The following is a 24,905-nucleotide window of genomic DNA, read 5'->3' on the forward strand; positions in this document are numbered from 1 at the left end:
AAGCCTCATTGCCCTTCTCTGGACCTGCTCCAGTGCCTCCATGTCCTTTCTCTACTGAGGTGCCCAAAACTGAACACAGTACTTGAGGTGAGGCCTCACCAATGCCGAGTACAGGGGCAGGATGACTTCCCTAGTCCTGCTCACCATACCATTCCTGATACAAGCCTGGATGCCATTGTCCTTCTTGGCCACCTGGGCACACTGCTGGCTCGTATTCAGCCGACTGTCCATCAGCACACCAAGGTCCCTTTCCATCATTCAGCTTTCCAGCCACTCCTCCCCAAGCCTGTAGGGTTGCCTGGGGTTGTTGTGACCAAAATGCAGGACTTGACACTCAGCCCTATTGAAACCCATGCTGTTAACCTTGGCCCATCGATCCAGTCTATGTTTTTGGTCACAGAGGTACTGGTATTTTTCTTTATTTTTCTTTGCTCTATTACTACTCTTAGTAGATAGGTTAAAACATCTAAGATCAATGTAGAAATACTTCAACCAACTCTGTCAGAATAATCATATAAATAAATGAAATTGCAGTTTCTGTCCAACATCAGCACTGTAGAAACAGCACTTTGTAGCAGAGAGCAGATAACCTGCAGCATGTTTCTGGTTTTATCATGTAACTTGAGGCCATAACCAAGTTGTAGCAGAGGGGTATTTTTCTTATTTCCTACATTTTCGTTTATTTTGCATTGTGCAGCAGCAGCAGAAAGATTCACCAGTCCTCAACTTTTATTTTGCCAAGTAGTAAAGCCATTTTAAATTCAGTCTGTTGGGGTTTTCTTGTTGATGCTAGTTGTGTGTTTTTTTTTCTTCTGGTCTGAATGTCTCATGCATCAAGTAATTCCCTTCAGACCAAGTCAGGATGTAGAGCCAGTGCTTGTCCCTGATGGTCTACAGAAAAATACTGTTATTATGCCCTCTAGAGAAAAGACTGTCCTCAGGAATTGAGAAAACGCACCATGCAGAAGCTGTTTTTCAGACACTTGATCTGCAGGCTGCCTGTAATCAGTGAATACTGGGTGTCAAGTGGTCAGTCATTTGAAAACAAATAACAATTATAAAGACAGAACTCGTCTTTTTACATTTTACATATATTTCCTTTGGTTCACACTCACCGATATATGTCTTTAAGTTAAGACTACAGAAGCTGAAATATTAATTCGCCTCAAACTGTACTCAGCACGCTAGCAGCAGACCAGCATTGGGCTTCATCACCAGATGCCCCAGGGAGAGAAGTAATTTAATATGGGTCCACGGCCAACTTATTTTACAGTAAAGTAAATTTTCTGCACTGTGTTTTTTAATCCCTGTTCACAATCAGTTCAGAACTGGCATATTTAAAAATGGAACTTGCTGGCTTTTTTGATGACTTCAGAGATCTCTATTCCCTCCTGTACCACATTATGCTATTCTTCATATTATAAATTTCAAGACAGCAGAGGGTGAGGTCAGGCAGGCAGAGCCTATCAACAGGACGGTGCCTGCTGTGGGGAGGGAAACTCATAACCCAGGCTTTGATCAGGACATAAAAGACAAAACTGATTTTCCAACTTCTTAATTTTTTCTGGACAGGCTTTATGTCTATACCAGATACTTCTGCTTGGCAGGCTTAGATGCAGTTTCCCTTTCTCCCAGCCTAACTGAGCTCAGTTCCTACCCTTTGTTCACACGTACTGTTCTCCAGGTCTCTGATAGTACTTTCTGCTCTCCCCTGGACTGTCTGCAGCTTGTTGGGGTATGATAGAGTAGTGCTACAGAGTGGAGTTCAGCTGAGACTTTGTTAGTAGTGACCAGAATCAAGTAAGAACTTTCCATAGCTTACATATAAAGTGCTTGTTAATGTGTGTACAGGTGCCATTTGCCTTTTTCATAGCAGCATCTTGACTTACATCTTGCTTGTGATTCCCTGAAACTCCCTTTTTGCAGAGCTGCTGGCTTACCGGTCAGTCCTCATTTTGCATCTCTGCATTTGATTTACCCCTACAGGCAGCTCCACATCATGTTTGTCTTTCCAGATTTCACCACGTTGTTTTAAAGCCATTTCTCCATTTTAGGAAAATTGTACTGAATTCTTCTCATTTGTCCTCTCAACTGCTTGCAGACTAACTCAGTGCCTGCTGCAGGTTTTAGAAGTGCGGCTCTGGCTCATTTACCACGTAATTAACGACAAGATTGAACAGCACTGGGCCTAAGACAAGCTCTGCTGGCACCTGTTTGAAATGTTCTCCCATTTGACAGCAATTCATCACCTGGAACACACTGCAAAGCAACTGGCAGCAGCTGGTTGTCTGTCTGCAGTTTAACTTCTTCTACATATGCTGCTGAGTTGAAACAGAGAGAGCACGAGCCTGGAAGGGATCCCTCAAACACACACATTGCTGTCCTAGCAGGTGGAAGCTGAAAGGACAGACCCATAGGAGATACTCATCATATTGTCTGCTCAACTGCAGGAAGACTGTCAGATACATCAATAGTAATCATAAGTATAGGGGCTTGACTAGAACTCATGATTGCTTTAACTAATGGGCTACTAATTCTCTTATCTTTACAGGCAGAGACGTTGCAATCAGCTATGGTCAAACTGAGGACAGGATGATTCAAAATCAATGTTTACCCACATTGTTTTGCTAAAATGAAAATAAGAAAGGCTGTCAATCTTTAGGCAACATGATTTGATCAACCACTATGGTCAAGGGAAATCTTCTGGCACTTATATTTGACTTGTGCAAAGGGTTTCTCAACTTCATCTGTGAGACAGACTATTATGACAAAGCTGTCATTTCTGCTCCAGCTCAGCTGTGATTTTATCTTTCTATACTTTCTATCATTTTCAGATATGAGGTCTATGTCACCAGTGCCTTCACAGAGGTTTTTTAAGCTTCTGTTTTAAAATTGCCCAATTTTTGCTGGTAGTTGGCATGATCCACCTTCAATTTCAGGTCACTTTGTCCTCTATCAGACAAGTAGTTGATAGAGCAAGAGGAGTGTGCTGCATACCTGTTATTGTTGCCAGTTATTTGTGCACTGGTCACATGTAAGAACATGGAGCGGACGTCATTGCCTCATTGCCCAGCAGTTTAACTCGATTGTATTTAATTACATGGTCATACTTGTAGGTCATGCGTCATAGATGAAAAACTGGGTAAAACAGACAAAGGAAAAGAAGACAGGATGGATGGTAGAATGAAACTGAGTGAACTTAGCACAAAAAGAGAAAAAGGCCCCCCTGCTATGGACTCCCCTTCCCTACTTGCATCCTGGTCATTCTGTTTGCTTTACAGCAGTCTGGGGCTTTTCCTAGCAAGCTTTTTACTACCACAGAGCTTTAATACTAATTGCAGTCCAAGTGTTGTGACATTTGGAAAGCTATGGTGCCTTGGTTACTTCATCAAAGAAACTGTCATTTACATGCCTGGGCATCCTTCTGACATTGACAGCCACTTTTCAATCCTTTAAAATGATTCTGGTTACCTTTCTTCATTTTTTAAAGGGCATTCACCTAAAGGATGTTCATGAGGATGTTGGATCAGACAAGACCTGATTTTTTTCTATACAGAATGCACTAAGAATAGTGCTTTTTGGATGCTCCAGTTTGATGCTGTGGGAGCTGCCAAAACTGGAGGGCAAGCTTTCAAGAGAGAGAAACATTCATGTTCATGGCTTTGATTGTGTCCAAAACCCCTTCTGCAATGTCAGATCACCTGGGAGCCATCAGGGCCCTCTCCTTCCTGCCCCTTGCCCAAGCATTGCAAAGCTTAGCTCTAATTTTCAGAAGTACGTTGCCCAAGCAATAGGAGCTTTTGTATTTGTAGCCTCTGGGCCAGAGTCCTTGTGGCTGTGATAAGTTCTGTTGGTCTCAGCTGTCTCCTCAGTCTTGAGATAAATGCATCTTTTATGAACCGGTGAATTGTTTGTAGGAATTATTTCACTATAATGTACTTCAGTGTCTGGTACACACAAATCCTGCCAATTTTTCATTGTCCACAGGCAACCTCTTTTCCCTTCTGTGGGGAATTGATTTTGAGAGAAAGATATACCTGCTGTGATGCCTGAATTTTCCACAAGCAATCTTCCCTCTGAGTGCCAACCACCCCAAAACTATTAGTGCTGAAATTACAGCCTGAGGTGGCGTGGCTGCTACAACAATGTCAACCAAGAGGGAATAGACTCATCAGTGACAAGGGACAAGATGACCTCCACTAATCCAAACCTTTTGCCCACATGTTTCTGCTTTCCATAAAAATACATATCTCTCTTGGCTCTTATTTAATAAGATTATGGAGCAAGACTATGTGATCTTAACTGCGTGTTTCTGAAATGAAATCCATCCTTTGTGAATCGGGAGAGCCAAAGCCATGTATGTGTAAGACTGGAATATGTCAAAGCACATCCTGAATTCTATCATTGGTTCTCCTTCACTCAAGTGTTTGGTGGATGAGCTTCCTCTGGCTTTCTGCAAAATGTGAGTGTTGCCCCTGGCACTCCCCAAGACCAGTAAATCTTCTTCATTTCTTTACAAGAGACAAGGAGCAGCAAACTAACCTGCCAGTTACCTCTAGCGTCAATAAATGACCATGGCTTTTCAGAAGGCTGCTCATACTCTGTCCATCTGTTCAGTTGTCTAGAAACTACAGTTAGTTTTCCAGAGTGTCCTAAATCATTCCTTCATACCTGGTTTATACATTAAAATAAAATTTAAAAGATTTGTAATTTGCTGGGCTTCAGTTTAGGGTAGATCTTCAAGCCTTGGGCTGGCATCATGTAGGAGACCTCCATGCTGGCTCCAGGTATGCCCTTGGTATGTACAGTGGCATTGTGACCCCAGATTAGGAAGCAAGGTGTGCTCCTGGAAGCAGCAGGGCATCATCAGCCCCATTGCCAGTAGTTTGGTGGCTTCTTGGTTCAGGGTGATCTCTGCAGCCTTTGGTCTGTGCCGTGATGCTCATCAGAGATGGAGCTGAGGAATCTGCAATTGCAGATTACTCTGGGGTTTCACTTCCCAACCTTTTGTCTCTCTTCCTTGGCTGACGCTGCATCCTGCTGGTGGCTGCCTTTTGCACTCTCTCAATCACCTGCAGCTGATGAAGTTTCTGAACAGCTGAGTTTCCAAATCTGGGACAGTGCAGGGAAGGACTTGTTCCTGGCTTTGTCCTGTTTCCTATGCTCTTGCTAAATATCTTTGTTTCTTTATTGTAGCAATCTTCATCACTGATTTTATGATCTCTTTGTAGCAAGGTAGGGGTACCCTGTATATGCTCTAAGTACTGTTTCATCTCCCTGTTTAGACTTTCTGAAGCAGAGATTGGATCCATCCCGTTATTTTAACAGCCTTTGCTAGATCAGTTCTCCATTAATTTATCTAATCCCCTTTGAACCCGATCTTACTTTTGGCTTCCACAATCCTGTGTGCAGGAATTCGCTGTTTAATTATATGTTGTGTGAAAAAGTGCTTCCTATTTTGTTTTTTGCTTGAGCCATTTGCCTGATAATCTCATTACGCTTCCTCTTAATTCCTGCATTGTGAGAAACAACTGATCTGTTCCCAAGTCAATTTTGAGTAACTTTATCAAATTCTTGGGTAGTTTCAGTCCCCTAGTGCTCTCTTTTCAGCATTTCCCACTAAAAAAACAAACACAAACTGTAATCAGGGCATGGAATAAGTTTTGTATCTTAAAACTTTCTACCCTTTCCATAACCATCACCTATTCCCTATGTAACAGATGAGGAAAAGCAGTGAGATTAAAAAATAATAATAATCCATCAGCTGCTCTCTCCGTCAAACACAGAAAAAAAAAGGCAATAGCAGTTCAGCAAATGGGCTGTCTCTCATTCGCTATAAGTAGTTTTAAAGTACCTTTAGTTTTTCCTTCTGCCCACTAAGAATGCAGTAGAGTCCAGGAAGCCCACTGGTAGCTGAGTCTCTCTGCTTCCACTCCAGCTTTTTTCTCCCTGAATATTTGTCTTTAACTTTGCTCCAGTGTTTAAAAGATCTAACATTCCATATAGATTGAATATTCAAATACATTTTTAGATTCCCCTTGTATCTCGTTTAGTACTCTGTAGAGCCTTGCATCCACCTCAGTTCAACAAAAGCACGAGATTAAGTGCCTGTGTGCTTTCCTGTACTGATCTGAACTTATTTATTTTTGCAGTTGGGTTATTGAAACATATGAAATGCCCTGCGAGGCCTAACTTACCAACACTTAAAAATATCTACAGGGCAGGAGTCGAGCGGATGGGACCAGGCTCTTTTCAGTGGTGCCCAGTGCCAGAACGAGGGGCAGTGGTCACAAACTGGAATACAGGAAGTTTCATATGAACATGAGGAAAATATTAATTATTGTGAGGTTGAAGAGCACTGGAACAGGCTGCCTGGAGAGGTTGTGAAGTCTTCTTCTCTGGAGATATTCAAAACCTGCATGGATGCTTTCATCTGCAAGCTGCTGTAGGGAACCTGCTTTAGCACAGAGGGTTGGACTTGGTGATCTCCTGAGATCCTCTCCAATCTCCAATGATTCTGTGATTAATGACTTTAATACAAGTTAGTTATTTTTCAAGCCAGCGGCCATAAGTCTAATATAATTGTGCATGTACGTATGTTGCAATTGCTGAAATTTAAAAACTAATGATATAATGAATTCTTTTTGTTCCTCACTGAGTTTATACTGATGGTGTAATAGACTTCTGGCCAGAGTTAGTTGTCTCCATTAACAACTGTATATTTTGCAGTCATGGAGATTGCTCTGAAAGTAATGCCTCCTATTTATTTCCATGGAAGCTACAACAGCTACAAAGAGCACAATAATGCTATTTAGTAGAGTTTAGTGTTGACCTCCCACTGTTTGGTCTCCATAAATGTTCAGCAAGAGTTGATGAATGTCAGTGGGTGCCATTTTCTCTGCATGGAGGAGTTCAGTGACACACCTTTGCTTCATACGCACTTCCACATCAGATGCCATTGTGTCAGAGTGCCCCTCTGCTGCCATCTGTCACACTACAACAACATGTAATATTGATAGGAAGGTTCAGCCTCCACTGCCGTACCACCAACATCCACCTCTGATGTCTTGGGCCAACATAATAAAACAGGAGGCGTTACTTTCAGAAGAGTCATCGTATTTCTACATCATATAATCTACAAAAGTAGTCCTTAAAAGCAGCAATGCTTGTATAGTAATTGCTGCACAGTAATAACTTAAAAGTAATTACCTAGAAGTAATTACTGTTGTCTTGTTCAGCATGTCACTTATGCCTCATCAGAAATAATGACAAACTACAAATGGTAAATCCGTATCCAAAGACTTCACAAACACGAGGTTTTCATTTGAGGTGGTGCCCGTTTGGTTTTTCAATAATTATCAAAATATCAAATCAAATAACTTTATGGATTTTACAAACCCAAACAGCTTTCTCCTTAAAATACATAGTTCAAAGTACTCCCTACCCTCTTAATCTGAGCATCAATCACCAGTAACCAAGTTAGAATCAGAGTAAAAACATACTACTCTCCAGACACTAACTTAAATTTGCTGTAACAAGTACTGGCCAAGTTAAACAAACAGTGAAAGTGGTGGTTGGGGGGTACTGACTGATTGTTAAGTTCCTCATTTGTTCTTCAGTGCTCAGGGCAGCATTTAAACAGTTTTGTTTTCTTTTTTCTTCATTTTTAAATGAAACCTTCTTTCTCCCTCTGGCTCTGTTATCTATTGATGTAGCTGGTGTTGCATGAGAAATTGCTTCTTTTCAATCGCTGGAACCAGATTTTCTGTCAGCTGCAGTAAGGTCTCCTAATTTATTTAATGAGCCTAGATAGGTAGGAAATGGTGTATTAAGAGCTGCTGATGGAAAAAAAACAACAACAAAAAAAAAAAAAAAAGGAAAAAAAGAAACAAACTAAAACCAGTATGTATAATTGGTGTTTGAATTACGGCATGATTATTTCTTTGCAGATATGGGACTCTGTTATCACTCAGTCATCAACGAAGTAGCTGCATTCTGTGCTCATCTCATCTCTGAAGCTGAAAGAAGAGCTAGTTATTATCTTCAAGTGGGGTTATTAATGAGGGGAAAAATCATCCCCAATTACTGTGAAGCAAAATATTTCAACATTTACATATCTGAGACTTTAATTTTAATCTAGTCTTTCATGGGTTCTTAAGCTCAGACTGTATTTACTTTTCAAAATATTCCCACAGTGAAATGTTCCACAGGGGAACTTGCACCTATCTAAGTGATGGCTTCCCAAATGTATGCTTCAGGGTCACAGAAGTAGTGCCTATTCCATTCGTGTGTTGCCAGAGACTGATTTCCTTTGAGATTCCTTCATGCTACACCATAGGAACAGAGTCTCGAGCTTAGACTTTGTTGGGGAAGTAAGAAATTCTGCCCTATATATACCGTCTGTGTTCACAGTCCTTTTTTTTTTTTTTTTCTTAACTAGAAACAGCCTGGGATTTGTTTCATTCTTTCTCTTCTTTTTAAAGAAGGTATTGATCCTTACAAAATTAATGGCTTGGAAGTTTTGACTGCGAACCTCCTAGAATAAAACCTGCACAACACAAAGATGATGATTTAAATTCAGTTGGACATGTGGGCAGTAGCCAGGAGATGGGAGAAGTGCCGTTAGGACTGTGAACCCATCCATCAGCAGAGATGCAAAGATCTGACCTTGGTGGGTTCAGGAGGCAGAGACGTCAAACACAGTTTGCAGTCAATTGGAAACGTAGCTACCAGACAAAGAAAACTCAATAATTACACAGCTGCTTCGGTAGATTACAGATTTCCTAGAAAGCAATAGAACAGCAGCCCATGAATGGAAAAGGGGAGGCATCTTTTTTGTTGTTCAGAAACGTAATTCCTTGCAGTCATCAGAAACGTCCACTGTAAACTTCTATCTTTTCAAAACCCGCGGCGTCTGAAATCAATTGGTGAGCATTTCTGTGCAGCCCTTTGGTGCTTAGTTGATTTACAGTGAAACTGCTGCAGAAAGGACTCTCTTGGACAGCCATATAAATATTAAATTAATTTCTTATGAAGGATGGTTGCTATTATACTGAATATTAAATGGATTCATAATACTTGGACACTTGGAATAAATCATTACTGGGATTGCGTTTTAACATTCCGTTCCAAATTCCCATTTCTTTTTTTGGCTGTTAAAGCCATGGAAAATGACTGGTTGCTCTCAAAGAAACGTGTGACTTCGTAGTATTGGAGCACTAATGAATTCCCACAGCACAAGGAGTCTTAACTTAGGACCGTTTACAGATGAGAGGAGACCTGATGGGTTTTATGTTGAACTACTGATTGCAGAAAGTTCAAAACCAGTGTGTTTCTCATGAGACACATCATAGCAAATCATCAGCTCCCAGCAGTCCTTGGTTTGCTCTGAGCAGCTTCAGCAGAGAGTCTGGTACTGCTTTACCAGAAGAGGCTGAGAACAACTGGCAGACTCAAAGGGAGAGAGAGCTGGATGCGATGTCTACACTCCAGGCACCCTAAGGTGTTCTGTATTTGTTCACCTCCAAATATCTCCCCCAAAGCCATAATGGGACTTTTGGGTCTTTTGACTTGGCTTAGCAAATGAAGTACAACATCTCAGCTCTTTAAAGATCTTAGTCTCAAAAGTTGAGTAAGATGCACAGTTGACTACGAGAAGCCTAAAAATCAATTCTTTATTTATCTGCTTTTGTTAATATCTCTATCTGCTTTTGTTAAAGCAGAACAAGGATACCTCAGCACGTTCATTGTAGCTCTCTGCTGTTCAAGGGACAGCAGCTTCAGTGCAGAAATTTATGTCAGGAGTAACCTTGTAGGGTGGGAGCTGTTCCTGTAAACAAAATTAGATGACTGTCAGCCTCATCTGCTTCTTAATGCACAGATGGTTGTGAATGCGTGTATTTCCTTCTTTCCGAAGATTTTGGCTTCTGTACCTTAAATGGTCTAAGTCATCCAAGGTTTTTCAAATGAAAATTGCCCAAGGTATTTAAATTAGAAGCAAAAATTAGAAAAGCTGCTACCACATAGGAATATTAATTGTTCATTATACAGGGCTTCAGTTCGTGTAGTTACTTTGCATGTGCAAAGCTGCCAATTAAAGAGACTCAAAGTGCTCACTGCTGCACAATAGCCATTTCTCCAGAGCCCCACAATGGCTATTGTGTTCTGTCACTGACCTTTAGACACCTTCAAATGCGTATTGACACAGTATGCTGGGATCATTCGAGCTATTGTTTCAGTGAGCCACGGGGAAAGAAGAGGCTCTCAATTTTGTGAAGAGCTTTACAATTTGATTTAATGATGACAGCAGCAATATTTCTTAATCAGAAAGTGAAAAGAAACGCTGAAATGTTTTCTAGTTCTTCAAGTGAGTTCCATTACACACAGAGGAGTTCTTCCTCCTCATCAGGGAGAGGAGATGTCTATGGTCTTCTCTTCTATGCCCCAGGGAATGAAGTTGGTGGCTCTGATCCGTTGGTGCCATATGGCCTTCCTTTCACTCCCTCAGATTGTGCTTGGGTGAGCATCTTGGCAGGACGGGTCCTTTAATCTATAAGGTAACCCATAAGTGACAGAATACCTTAGTAGTTGGATTAGTAGTAGTGCCAGGAGACTGGCACCTTGAAGTGTAGTTCAGACTCTGCTCTTCAAAAATCATTGGACATGGTTCGTGCTTTACTTTTGCATGTACAGATCTTAACATCTGAGGTATTTCTGCTTTCTAACAAGTCCATGGCAGTAAAGAGTGCAAGCAGGAACTTAGGCAGCAGAGACATCAGACACTCTGAGTACATTTACAAGTAGATTTACTACTCTGAGCGTCTTCTAAAAGCTTATATTTATTTTGCTGTAGTCCTCCTATTCTTTAAAGCTGCTTTGAGAAATGACTTCAGCACTCAGCACATAAATGAGCATCGTTTTAAATCTCGCATGGGACTTTTTGTCTACTAACAAATGAATTGCTGGCTTGTATTTCCAAAGAGCTTTCCTGCTCAAAGATGGAGAGATCATTCTGTTCCATCAGTACTGTGTTTGCTGGGCTCCTTTTCCCCTCCCCTTATTTGTGTGCGCTTAAGATGGACACATAGTAGAATTTCTCACACTGTTATAAGACATGCAAAGTCCAATGCATCTCTTCCGTAAAAGAAAGTCCTCCCTGCGGTAAGTCTGCATCAAGCAGTTTACTGGCTTACAATGGCAAGCAGCAAATGAGGCAGCAATGATGAGCGGTTCCATTGCTTTCCCTCTGGTGGTTTTTCATCATAGCACCTGCTGTGTTACTTTTTGGGAGTTCCTCTACTGGAGAACAGGAGTGCTCTGGAAGAGAGAGAGAGAGCAGCAGTCTGGTTGACTCTTTTTCTGCATGGGAAGTTTGTACCTTTGCTGTCCCACCAACTGCAGGATGTCTTTCAAGAGGCACGTGATCACTGCTTGGGTAGTTTTGAAACTAGAGGTTGTCTATAACAGGTCCTTGTTCTGCTGAATAAGTTCAGCACTGCTGGATGGGGAGGGATTTTTGTAGGATGTTTATCAGCAAAGCTCAGGTTCTACCTGAACCCATCCCTATACAGGCAGCTTGGGGAAGGTTCCTGCTGCACAGTGAGATTTTCCAAAGGGAGCACAAAGGGATGAGGGATGTCTGCTCACTGCCCACATTTCCTTTTGTTGCTTTGCAGAAGGAGAAGAAGAGCGGGCTGCTGAAGCTTCTGGCAGGAGCATCGACAAAAAAGAAGTCGCGCTCACCACCATCCGTGTCTCCCACGCACGACCCGCAGGCAGCCATCGAAGGAGTCCTCCAAGGGGCGGTGGGACCAGAGATCTCCTCTCTCTCCAGCCACGGCAGGGCAGGCTCATGCCCTATCGAGAGCGAAATGCAAGGAGCTATGGGGCTGGAGCCTCTGCACAGGAAAACAGGCTCCTTGGATTTGAATTTTTCCATCCCTTCTCCTGCCAGGCAGCCCCTCTCTTCCATGGCAGCTATTCGGCCAGAGCCCAAGCCTTTGCCTCGGGAAAGGTAAGTTGCATATCTCCATAGGTCATTGCGTCCTCAGAGAGCTTTTGGAGGAGGGCTGCATGTTTCATTTGCTCAAGCGTAGTTTAAGTTTTGCAGCTCTGTAGATTGACTGTGAGCAGCTTTGCCTATGCCCATTGAAATCCTGACTAGCAGATACTGAGTAGGTAGGTTGCAACCTGATTCACTGTTTGGCATCAACTGTAACTCTAGATCAGGAATCCCTAGAAAAATGAGTTGTGCCTTGGACCTGCACTGTCCAATATAAAGTATCTGCTATTTGCGGGACTAAAGTGGGAGGATGGTGATGAAGAGGGCAGACCCATTGGTACAGAGCTAATTCAACTCTTCCATAGAAGAACACAGAATAACAGTGTATTTCACTCAAGCTAAATTCAAGGCAAATCTGAGTGGGTGCAGGGCGTCCTAAGAACAATGGGAGATTTGAACCAGTGTGCTTTTGGGGAGTGAAACTACGAGCTCTATGGCAGCTGTTAAGGAACAGGCTTAGGAGCAGCTTCGGACCAACGCATAAGAGACTGCAGAAGGGACAGGCTTGGGAATGTTTTTATGCTGAACTGGGAGATCTGTCTAAAAGAGATGCTGTACTTTGAGCACAGCTATTACACTGGAAGCAGAAATAAATGCAGACAGGTCCTTCAGCATTGTAGTGAAGGCAGTGAGAGCAGACTATCTCAGTAGTCTCTTGTCTTTAAAATCCATGAAAAACCAATTTAGTGAAAAGAGTGAAAAACCAATCCCTATTTAGGCACACTTAATTTGGTCCACATCAGTTTAGATTAACACTATAAGAAAAGCTAAATCAATATAAACCAGATTTAGCACCAGTGTAACTACATCAGTGGAATGCTGCACCTTTAGTTAAACATAGCCATGGAAAGAAACCAGGAAGAGCATTCCCTGGTGCCTCGAAGCTGGCTGTTGAGGTGCTGCTTTCCAATCTTTGATGTAAAGGAGTCCAGACACACTGTTTAATATTCCGGGGCTGGTCCCATATCCTGCACATTTCTCATTTCACCTCGGGGGGATCCTGACGGTGAAACATTCAACTAATGACAATTTTAAGCAGCTGCAATGAAACAGAATAGAACCGGAGGGACAAGCTCAGCCTTGCTGGAATGAGGAGAGAATAGATTTAGACTGCTACAACTGTGCAAATGCTTCCATTTGCAGTATATGATGGTAAGGAACTTCCTCTCATTTTAAGCGTTTTGATTCTCGAGTCTTAAATCTGAAAATAAGCTATAATTGAAGTAACCCTAATTATACACAGCAGGCAAGATTCTCTAATTGATTTATGAATTAACTTCCATATCATTGGTGTATCTGCATTCCTTAACTGATCATATGGGTTTTTTCATGCCATAATGGGAAATATTAATTACCTTCACGCACTAGGAAGGATAATGCTTAGGCCTAGAATAATCTGAGCAGATACATTAAACACTTGTCTCTTAGAAATTCATCCCACATCCATCTGTGCTCATTAAATCGTCAAATTGCTCAGAAGTACCAAATTATTAAAAAAAAAAAAAAAAAAAAAACCAACAAAAACCCAACAACAACAAATTACAGTTTTCAGACCACTTGTTCTCTTCACATCTGGCAGCGGAGGAACTCGCATTCAACATCACTCGGCTCCACATTTTGCTTGTTTGCATTTTGGTGCATTTCATCTGCACAGTAGGAGCAATTCTCTGAGAAAGAAAAGGGGTGGGGGGATGGTGGTGGAAAAAAAGGTTAGATAAACAGGTTCAGATGCTGGCTGAAATGTTAAAAAGCTGCAGAGCATTTCAGTGCACTTAGCTGTACTTGGCTTTCTGTCTCCCAACGCCCATCTGTGCACACACAGACAGAGCGCTGGAAGGTTGGAAGAAGTAGCACATTCCTTAATATTTACAGCATTCAAAAAGAGGCTTACACAGGCAGCAGAGAACCGCTACTTCTCACAAAGGGGTTGGCTTGCATCTCTGGCCCTCACTGTGTCCAGGCTACTGATGGAAACCAAGCAGATGTGCCACAAGCCATATCAGAGGTGTGTTACAAAGCCCTAAACTTGCAGCTTTAACAGAACTGCCTGTCCTGCTGCCTGACAGTACAGCCTTCCTTGGGAGCGCAGCCTGTCAGAAAGGAAAGTGAACTGAGCTTCACCATCATAGAGATGCTGCTAATTTTTATGCTGCTGTTCATTTTCTTGTACACCAAGAGAGCAAGGAAAGCAATACTGTATCTTACTCCATTTGATATTTACAAAACCTGGCTGCAGGTGGCTGGATTGGAAATGTACCTGTCATTTACCCTTGATGTTTAACTGGGCTGCTGGAATAGTTAGTGCCCATCTCTGCCTTCTGAGTGTAGCTTCCCACAGTGCATTTTTAAACCCACCTTCCTTCTGCTGCTCCCTGTTGCAAAGCATGCCACAGTCTGAGCAGCCGAGCGGAGAAATTTCCCAGGTGGTGTCCTTGTCACTTTGTGTTGCAGTGACTGACTGTCAACTGAGCACCCCGTCAAGCTGCATGTGCCCCGCACACTCTTTGCCAACAGCTGCTCTATCCAGCAGCTGCTTGTGCAAGAAACCAGACTGGCACAGCCGATCCCATGCAAGGATGCCATCAGGCAGCTACAGACTCACCCCCATCCCCTTGACATCAGTGCATGGAAGAAGGGTATGCCGTCTGCCTAGCAGCACCAAAGCAAAACATTTGCCTTGCCACCCCCTTCAAGAAAATCTGACTGTACGTTAAAGCAAAATGGGAGAGCTGAGTGTATGTGCGTGAGTCATGTTCCCCTCACTGGCTGGCACTGTTCCCAGATGCAAACCTGAGTAAAACATGTCACGCGTTGTTGATTCTTTTATAGTAACTGGCACTAATTCTGCCATGTTATAGCCTGATAAAGTGGTTGTATCCAGACTTACTGTCACGACTGGCATATCTGCCTGGCATTTATATGGTTTTCAGGGAGCCTTTGAACAAGTGGTAACCACAGCAGCGCTGCAGAATTAGATAGGAACAGTGAGTGTAACCTTTAAAATAGACCCCTCCATGTTTCCATCTATCCTTTCTACAAATCACTGCCACATTAGAAATTGAGCTCCCCATTCAAGGAAGCATTCAAGCATGTGCTTAACGGCCATTGACTTCAATTTTGTCATGCACGTATATCTTCTTTGCCAAAAGGGAAAGCAAAGGAAGGGCTTTTTTCTTTCCTGGAAAGTGATACCAGAGACGTGACCCCAGGAGTATGTTCTGACTGAGCAGTGACATGTATGCACATAGTTAAGTGCTTCTCTGTCTTGGGTGCTTAACTCAAGACTGAGAAACTGGGGTCAGCCATCTCAGAAATTGAATCCTGCAGTGCTTCCAGCAGAGGGTGAAGGATCCAACTGAGGTTTGTTCTTCTGAGTCCGCTGGTTCAGACACTGTAAAAGAGAGCAGTGAAACAGGTTCTGGCTTGTAGTGTGCAGAGGTGCTTTGCAGGTCTCTGCAATGGGTCAGTGAAAGGATGGAGAAACAGAGCTCCAATGATAAGTAGGAGCAGCGGTTATCGGGGCTGGATACACAGTTGAGCTATCTCCTCACAAAACACGTCACATCGTACAAGGTATCTGTTGGATTCACAGCACTGGACTCCTGAAACCTATTCTCAGTGCAGTATTTTTACAAGAAGACTCTTGAACTAAGTATTCAAAGTCGAACAGTGTAAGTGGGCCCAGATCAGAGGTTAGCTTTGCAGTCCTAATTTGCTTTGTTGCACCTCTATTTTTGCAGCTGCTACAGCTCCATCAATCTAGTGGACACACATTTTTACTCACGAAGAAGATATTTGGTATTTTGTTTCTTTCCTCAGCATCCATCCTTGAGCCCAGCTTTTAATTACTGGTGGGTTCTGATCAGTACCATTCTATGCCTGTTTGTTCACAATGACAGCCTTCATGAGCAACTTAGAGCAGGCAACTGACTCCTACACAGCTGAAGTGCATGAGATTAGGCTCATTCTGTGGAAAGTGTGGCACGAGGCCTTGCAGCTGGAGGAGTCAGACAATCCACGTGCCTCACACCTGTGCCTCTCAGCCAGATTCTCTGGGGTCCCTCACCAGACATCACCCAAACTCTGCAGAAGATGAAGTGTCTTCAGCAAGCTCATATCTCTTCCATGTCAGAACCTTGACTTGCATCCAGAGCAGGACATTGTGTGCACTAAATGAGGCAGGCATCCTGTGGGAAAGGTAATATGTGATCACGTAATGGAAGGCTCAATTGAAAGCAAGCAAAATGAAGTCATGGGCAGTCTTAGTCTCTTATTTCTCCCTCTCAGATGGTGGTTGTGAAATGTTACTGCTCTTTTAAGGTGTCTTTATGCATCTATATGTCTGCCATCTTGAGTCACTCTTGCTTTTTTAAAGGGAACGAAAGCAGAACTTCCATCATGTAACACATATCAGAGGTCAGGAATTTTAGCTGCACCTTGCACATGTCAGTGGTGATAGTGAGGGGAAAGCTGGGTGGGACAGCTGACTGAAAGGACAAGTGCTATAAGAACACGGCCATGGGTTTCATTTCTTACTCAGATCTCCTTCCCCCCATTCACCAGTGCCTGGGCAAAACTGTTCTCCATCCCTCCTGCTACCGCTCCCAGCCTCCCCTTATGTATTTTCTCTTTGCACTCAGGACCCTCCCCAAACCTTACCCTCCCCTCCAAGTTTGAAGTGCCCAACCCAGGGATGCAAAGTCAGCATGGAGTCTGTGCCCTGAAACTGAAATAGGAAAGAAGCTGATTGCTGGGAAAGAAGAATTGCAACTGCTGATGTCCCGCAGAACTAATTCAACTTGGCACATCAGCCAGCAGGGATTTTAACTTCATTGCCCTCTGACCATCTACTAAACTTGTGTGATCTGGGGGCATTTTGAACCCTACCAAAAGCAGGTGAATTTCTGAAGGAAAACCACTGTGGACTGACCAGAACGGCCATAGAATGGGGCTTTCTCAGAAGGCTGGGCAGAAGGACAGCTCTCTGAAGGTGCAGTTTGCAAGAGAAAATACCCAATATCAATAACAAAGGCAGACGTGCTCGCCTCAATTGTAATCAGGTTTGTTGCCCAACTACTTAGCATTTGTAAAAGTTCATAATTGAGAGGTGTAATGTGATATGGATAAAACAGAAGTGTTTCTGAGATCCGTCTAAGATGTCAAGAAGCATTTTGGGGTAAGAAAACCTGCAGTGTTATCGTAGCTTCTCAAAGACAAGGGGACAAAAAGGGAAATGAAGAGCGGAGATATAAATAGAAGAACATTGGACTGCCTTTTTGGGAGCGAGGGAAGGGAAAAGATCTCTTCTGCCAAGAAAATATGGCCAATATATATTTGCAGTGAAGTTTTGTGGGGAAAAAAAATCAAGGCTGAAATGCCACCTGGAGGTCTCCGAGTGGCAGCACATGCTCTGACAGGAGCGATTTATGGTGCCCGCAAGCCCCTTGCTGGCAGCTAGGCTATGTGATCATTTCTCTGCTTGCTGCAACCTTGGTTGTTCTGGCTCTGCCCAGCTCTGCTTCTAAAACCTCACAAGGGAAAAAATGCAAGCATCTTTTTGGTCTTTCACGGAGGATTTCTCAACTGATTCGCAAGGTCTTTTATATCTAAGATTTCGGTACTCTATCCAAAGCACTTCAATGTTATCCCATGAAGTACCATAGTTAATTGAATTTAAAACACAGCACTTGGGGTTTCCTTAAATGGGAAGAAGTGCTTCATTTTGCGAGGCAGAGGCTGAGATTTATTTCTTTAACTCTCTAAGGAAATGCTCTGAGAATCACTTTAATGAAGATGGGCACATTCTTACTGAGCGTGGTCACCTCCCTCCTCGTGTGAGCCATGTAGGGAGTAGCAACTCCACTTTCCTAAGGTGTACCCTGTCTTTAAAAGGAGGGCTGTGTACTTCAGGTATGAGGCGCAGGCAGTCCCAGCTCGGTTCTTAGTGTGACCCTACATCAGACAAAACCACCTTCTATATTTTTTGAACTGATCTGCCCAAATGGCCTGGGGCTGCCTCTGCACCACTCAGCTGCTGCCCAGGTCCATCCCTCCTCTTCCTCAAAGCCTTTCAGGATGCTGGAGCACAGCTCGAGCAGACTGTGATTGTACGTAGAGTCAAGAGATCTGAAACTTGGCATCATCTTAGCTAAAATTGTTCCACTCTGATAATTTAATTAATCAACACTGCAGCAGAGTGTTTGAAATAATGTGTGCATTCATTTGCATAATGGCTGTAATTGGCAAAGCCTCATAATATAAGTGTAGCAGTTCTTCAGATGATAGCGTGATAGACCATTTTTCCCCCAGCCAGCCAGAAGCACACTTTTCAACCTCTGCTATTTGCTTTTCCACAGAGAAAGGCAGTGACAACTGGATTTATTGACCAAGGGACCGAGATGACCAACAGATTTTTGATGGTGCTTGAACATTATTTTCTACATGACTGTGTTGCCCTGTAAAGTTAACAAGGCTGTAGTCAGGTTTTAGGGCAGAACTTCCACTCCAGATGGAACTGATTGTGTTTCCAAGTCCATGGAGGTGTTCAAACATGCAGCCAAAACTGGCATTTTCACTGTCATGGCAAAACTAAGTGGAATCCCTAGTTTCAGAACAGTGGTCACTATGTAGCCAAGTGGTGTCTGCAAAGAAAATCAGCAGCTGCTTCTCAAGAGCTCCTTGCTTTGGTACCATCTCATAGGGAGTCATGGAATCACAGAATGGCTTTGGTTGGAAGGGACCTCAAGAATCACGAAGCTTCAACCCCCTGCCATAGGCAGGGCCACCAACCTCCAGGTCTGATAGCAGACCAGGCTGCCCAGGGCCCCATCCAACCTGGTCTTGAACACCTCCAGCGATGGGCACCCACAGCCTCTCCGTGCAGCCTGTGCCAGCACCATACTACTCTCTCTGTAAAGAACTTCCCCCAAAGGAATGGCTGTAGAGAGAGCTCCAGATCCTTCAGAGCGTGTTGAAATCAGTTCTAGAAGACAGGATGTTATGTAAATAAATACTTGCCTGTTAAAAAGGTGACTGAGTGATCAGAAGCCATCTAGTGGTTGTGGAAATAGGAATCCTCAGGAGATGGGCTTTAGATAATCATCATCTTTTAACTATCTTACCATATTAATTACTTTGCAATTAGCAAGACAGTTATTGACTGCTAATCAAATGCCAGAGAACAGTGAATGTAGTTGCTCTGAGGAAGAAGAGTACAGCAGAAATACGTTCCCAGCCCTGCACACCAGCGCACTAATGTGAAAGGGCCCAGTCTGTATTCCCAGAATGATGAGGTTGAGAGCAGAACAGCTGTATGGGGTCCATCTCTGCTTCACTGCAATGGAGTAAATGGTGTGACATGTGGAAGCCCAGTTCCCAGACAGCCCTGCAGGTGGCTCAGGGTAAGGGCTCCCTCTTGGCTTAAAGAGTGCTGCGCAAGTCATTTCTTACCTTTCCAACTTAGGTTCCCCTCCAGGTCTGAGGGACTCAAAGTGCATTCCCAAGACACGTGGTAAGAAGAAAGTTGTGAAGTGCTTTAGCTAGTTTCTGCTGTTATTGAAGGCAGCTGGCCAGAGCACTGCCAGTTCCAATTTGGGATGGCATGGATGCAGCAGTGTGCAAGGCTGTCACCCCAGGCATCTGACAACACATCCTTCTGTCACAGTCCAGCTTTATGGCATGTCCCAAGCACAAGTGCCAGTCAAGCTGGGCAGAAAGCTCCCCATGGTACTGAGCTTTGGTAGACAACATAGCAGCATCAGATGCAACTGATTTGCAAAAGCCTGACTTACTGATGTTTCCAAGCACATTATTCCTAAAAATTTCTGATTCACAGGACATGAGGGAAAGAGAGAAGTGAGGTGACTCAAATTGCAGCAGTCTTTGTTAAATCCAAAGGAAGTTTGTCCTGGGTGAGCCCCCAGGGCCACTGACCTGAGGAACTGAGCCTGCAAAGGCTCGCTCCTGGACCAGGTCAGCCCTGCATGGGTTTCAGACAGCTTGATGGGTAGATGTGCGTCTGATGAGGTCTTTGCCCTTTTGTTTCTGAAAGGTACCGTGTGGTGGTCCCCTACCCGCCTCAGAGCGAGGCCGAGATCGAACTGAAGGAGGGTGACATTGTGTTCGTGCACAAGAAGCGGGAGGACGGCTGGTACAAAGGGACGCTACAGAGGAATGGCAGGACGGGACTCTTCCCTGGGAGCTTTGTGGAGAGCTTTTGAGGATGGATCACCGCTCTCTGGACTGGAGGAGCTTTCAGGGGAAACTGCATAGCACAAGAAGAGACCGCAAAGGGAAACTGGACTGATAACCACTGCCATTTTTATTTCCAAAGACTCCCCCAGGCCCTTCAGTCCACAGCTTCAGAGACATAGCATCCCGCTGTGCTTCTGGAATCGCGCGGTGCATACGGTGGTATGTTGAAGTAGTGCCTTCCGCCTGGAATCACGGACTGAAAGGATGCCCACATGGACTGTACGTAGCCTAAACTCCGGCTGTTAACCTTTTGTGTAAATTATAGAGAAAATATCTTTAAAAAAAAAAAAAGAAAAAGAAAGAAAAGAAAAGAAAAAAAAAATTAAGAGGAAAGTTGTTATATTGCTGTAACTTATTTGTCAGAGCTGCAGTGTTCTTATTACTGGCCTATGCAAGATGGATTTGAGAGTTCACGGAGGTGTGCTAGGAAGCTCTTAAACTGGGATTTTGTTTTTCCTGAGGGAAAAAAAGGGTGGGGAGGGTGGAGAAAACCCTGGCTAAGGAATCGTGTGTCGTCATGAGAGAGAGAAAGAGAGGAGCCCAAAACGTTAACGTCATGCTTTCTATATACCTCAGAGATATGCTGCGTGAGTTTGTCGGTAGGTGTATCAGTGCTCAGAGTCCCCGTCACCCGCTGTGTCCCGGTGCTACTACCGGGTGGATCTTGGATGAAGCACAGCTCCACTATCAAACTGTGGTTATTCCAGCGGAATCCCTTTTGCCCGTCTTCTGCCCCTATGATATGCGGCATGGATTTTTGTCCTTCAGTATCACTTCCCATCGCTTTTTTGTATGACGTACCTTTTTACTGTAAGAATTGTTATACTTTATATATACTCCTATTAGATCAGACATTTCCTCTTTTTCATACATCTGGTGCTATTTTTTTTAACTGCTAAAGATTCGGTTTGGTTAAACAGAGAGGCTGCAATGAGATTTGCATTCAGCATACGAAATTAGAAATGTACCTGAAGGACGAGATCTGACTGGTCATGCTTCATAGAGGAAAAGAGAAAAAGCTGCTTGGTCACTGATCAATACCCTGGGAGCAGTGTGCCCGTGCACCGTGCACACGTGCGCTCTCCCCAGTGTATTCGTAGTGTCTGAATACCCATGCTGATACACAGCATTCTGTCTGGAGAGCGATAATGACTCCAGAATTGGAAGTAATTCCTAGAGGAGTCATTTTAATTGACTATTTTGTGGCAATAAGAAGAACACTGCAGGTTCTAGGTAGTGCCGGGACCATGGTGTTTTCCTCTGTCGTTGCATGGTGGAGATGAGAGCTGATCTGCGATGGCTGTAATTAGCATTATCAAAATGTGATTTCTTACTGTAGAAATGTACAGTTTTGGAGACTGTTCAATTTCTTATAATGGTCAAGCTACAATACAAACCGTATCAGGCAATATAAGCTTCCATCTACCAGGGACTTAAAGGTGCAATAAGTGTAAAGCGAGTTCAGTCAGTTATTCCTATAAAGCAGAACGAGAAAAGTTCAATAACGCAATTGTGAGAGTACTTAAAAAGACCTCAGCTTTTGCTGAATGAAACGTGATGAAAGAATTTTCTTAGCTGTATCTGTTCCTTGGCTGTTGGCCCGAGCCAACATGTGGTGGTCATTTAGGAGCGTGCTGGAAGCACTGTAACCTGGAGATGATCTTATTGAGAGGAAGAGGCCCAGTGGGTGAACGCCGTTACTGCGTTGACAGTACTTCATATGCGAAGGTGTAAGTTTTGTTTTCATGTAAGCTGTGTCTTCTAGTACATATCAAAAACCACATCCGTAAATGTTCCTGTTTAAGTTCAGCTCTGTGACTTTGTTCTCTGCAAAAACGAGTTTCTTCTCGCAGTCACGTGTAACAAACAGATCCCAGAAACACAGTCCATGGCCAAGTGTAGCACCTTCAAACAGGGAGGCATTATTTTCAGGGTGTTTCTTTTTATGTCTAACATTGCTGCATTTGTTCGTATTCCATACTGTAATGAGTCAGCCACTAGAAGTTTAGTTACTGTTGAGAGGAAATTGCCTTTTTTTTTAACCAATAGGAGATTGAAGAAGTGTCTTCTGGAAAGCCTTCTTTGAGAATAGAGCCATATCTGTCCATCTGTTTGGTCCAAATCAGAACCGGTATTCATGCACCTCAAACAGGACTGCACAGTTAGCAAGTTGAAAACGTCAGGACATGTCTTATTGATTGCAATGAAGATTCTGGGTTAGCTCTGCCAGACATGAGATTTTTCTGACAGCTTACAGTGGTTTACGTTCTCTTAAAATTCTGCTCCATGGGTGTATTTATTACACGTAGAAAAACAGAACAGGATGACGGCTTGGTTGCTGCCTGTTGTGTTTAGCCAGATGTAAAAAGGGTCCAGATTTCTACCTTTGAATACTTAACAGGGCAGAAGTTGATATGCAAGAAGATAAAGGAAAACACACAGACATTGTATCATGAAATCAGTGCTTTAAATTAATGTTTTGCAAAGAGAGATGTTGTTTTTCTAATGGGCAACAATCTCACACCTCCTGCAAAGAAAAGTATTTGCCGGGGGGATTTGCTTTGATAACAGCTGTTTCTGGCCCCTGTTTACTGCTTATCATCACACTTTGGGTTACTGAGTAATCATCTTGGACAAATCACTTCCATGCAAGGAGCACAAGTGCAGAACACAACGCAGATTGGTGAGAAGGAAAAGTGACCCAGAGCCTTTTGGAAAGCCCTGGACTGAGAGAGGCTTGATGTGTGCTGTGGTCTCATTTCCACCTGTCATACAAGAGAAAGGGGAAAGAGATCTGCGTCTCCTACAACAGGGGAACAAAGAGAAGAATCCCTCTGGCAGCCTCGGTTCGTAAAACGCCAGGTTCACTGTTTTAGAAGTGTGTTCAAGTAATTGAACAATCCCTTTGAACTTTGCACAGCTCAGAAAATGTTTTTGTTATACATGAATGTTAACGTGATTTAGGAATTGTTGGCAGATATGAGTACAAATGAACTACAATGACTGTGTTTCTGATTCTTTAAGTAAAATAAACATTAATGCAACTTGACGGAGGTTTCTCTCTTTATTAATTAGATGGCAAAGTGAACAAATAACATTAAGTAAGTGGCTCTGAAGCTCACAAGGAGTGCTTCCTTTTACTGGTAACTCCCCCAGTTACTTCCCCCAGGTAACTTCCCTCCGTCTCAGCCTGGCCAGCTGCAAGGTGCCAGCAGTGTGGCAACCACCCTCTGAGGCCGTGTACCTGATTGAGACCCAGCCCCACACCTCGTGCTTTGCTGCTGCAATGGCAATTCCAGCCGTGTTTCAAAAGAAAAATAATAATCGTAAAAATGTTAAGCGGTTTGGCCATTCCCAGACGCTTGTGGAGAGGAGAACCACCTGGACAACATCTGCAGGGCTGTCCTGCATCCAAGAGCTCCTCCTGACATAAGCAGCTCCTTACAACATGGTGAACCTGGCAGATGTGTGGCTTAGCGAGTGACTGCCAACCCAAATAAATGAGCTGTCCTGGCAGGGGAGCCAAGCAGTGATCCAGTCTGGAGAGGGCCCTGTCCTCTCCTCCTAGCCTTTCATGTAGCAAAAATAACTTTCCAGTCGGCCACAGCTGTATTTCTAATTACTGGGTGTGGGTGTCTCCCCACCCACAGAACACCACTTGGTTTTTATCAACTGTACAAGCCAGGCCACCAGGCAGGTGCTGGCACTGAAGTCCTGTCCCCATCCCATACTTACAGAGACAGCTCAGCTCAGCCCACTCCCATATATACCACCCTTGTGAGACCCCACTGCCCATAAAAGAAAAACAGAATCCCAGGGGCTTGGTGAAGAAGTCATAGAATGAAGGATCACAGAATGGTTTGGGTTGAAGGGAGCTCACAGCCCACCCAGCCCCAACCCCTGCCATGGGCAGGGCTGCTCCCCACCAGCTCAGGCTGCCCAGGGCCACATCCAACCTGGCCTTGAGCACCTCCAGGGATGGGGCACCACAGCTTCTCTCTTGTCCTTTCACTACCTGCCCATGTAAAAAGCGTTAGTCCCTCTCCTGCTTATGAGCTCCCCTCTAATAAAGGAAGGTCGCAGTGAGGTCCCTCCAAAGCCTTCCCTTCTCCAGGCCAAATAAGCCCAGCTCCCCTAGCCTGTCATCACAGGAGGGGTGTTCTCTCTTCCCATCCTCATAGCCCTCCTCTGGACCTGCTCAAACAGGGAAAGCCGCTTTCAGTGCATAGGTACCTAAAGGACCTACAAGCCACACCTCTCTCTTCCTGTTTTCCCTAGCAGCAGAACACCGACCTGCTCTTCTTCATGGTTGTGTTTCTGTGCCCTGCAGCTGCAGCTGCGCCCTCAGCAACGCACCAAACAAACACAGGGCGGGGGGCAATGTGTTAAGATCTTCCCCACCTCTCCTCAGATAATTGCCTGGGATCTGCGTTAATAGGAACATAAATTGACTGCTGCTGTGCTAAGTGACAGCTGGGTTTTGTTTGACAAAGCTAGGAAGTATCTTATTCTGAATGTCGGCACCGAACAATCTAAATGCAAATTGCGAAATGTTTGGGGGCAAGGAGGCTGTTTATCTTCTGATGAGGTT

At 43.8% G+C, this 24,905-nt stretch overlaps 1 protein-coding gene across 1 annotated transcript in view; it reads left to right on the forward strand.

Moving 5' to 3' along the window:
• SH3RF3 (SH3 domain containing ring finger 3) overlaps positions 1–23,363 on the forward strand; it is a 224,942-nt gene extending 201,579 nt beyond the window's left edge. The window contains exons 10-11 of the mRNA XM_032442587.1: positions 11,676–12,013; positions 20,112–23,363. Of these exons, the coding sequence (XP_032298478.1) occupies positions 11,676–12,013; positions 20,112–20,280 (507 nt within the window). The 3' untranslated portion in view covers positions 20,281–23,363. The remainder of the gene's footprint in view (positions 1–11,675; positions 12,014–20,111) is intronic.
• The last annotated feature ends 1,542 nt before the right edge of the window (positions 23,364–24,905 follow it).

Source organism: Coturnix japonica, chromosome 1 (assembly GCF_001577835.2).
Source record: "Coturnix japonica isolate 7356 chromosome 1, Coturnix japonica 2.1, whole genome shotgun sequence".
In the NCBI taxonomy this organism is placed as follows: Eukaryota; Metazoa; Chordata; class Aves; order Galliformes; family Phasianidae; genus Coturnix; species Coturnix japonica.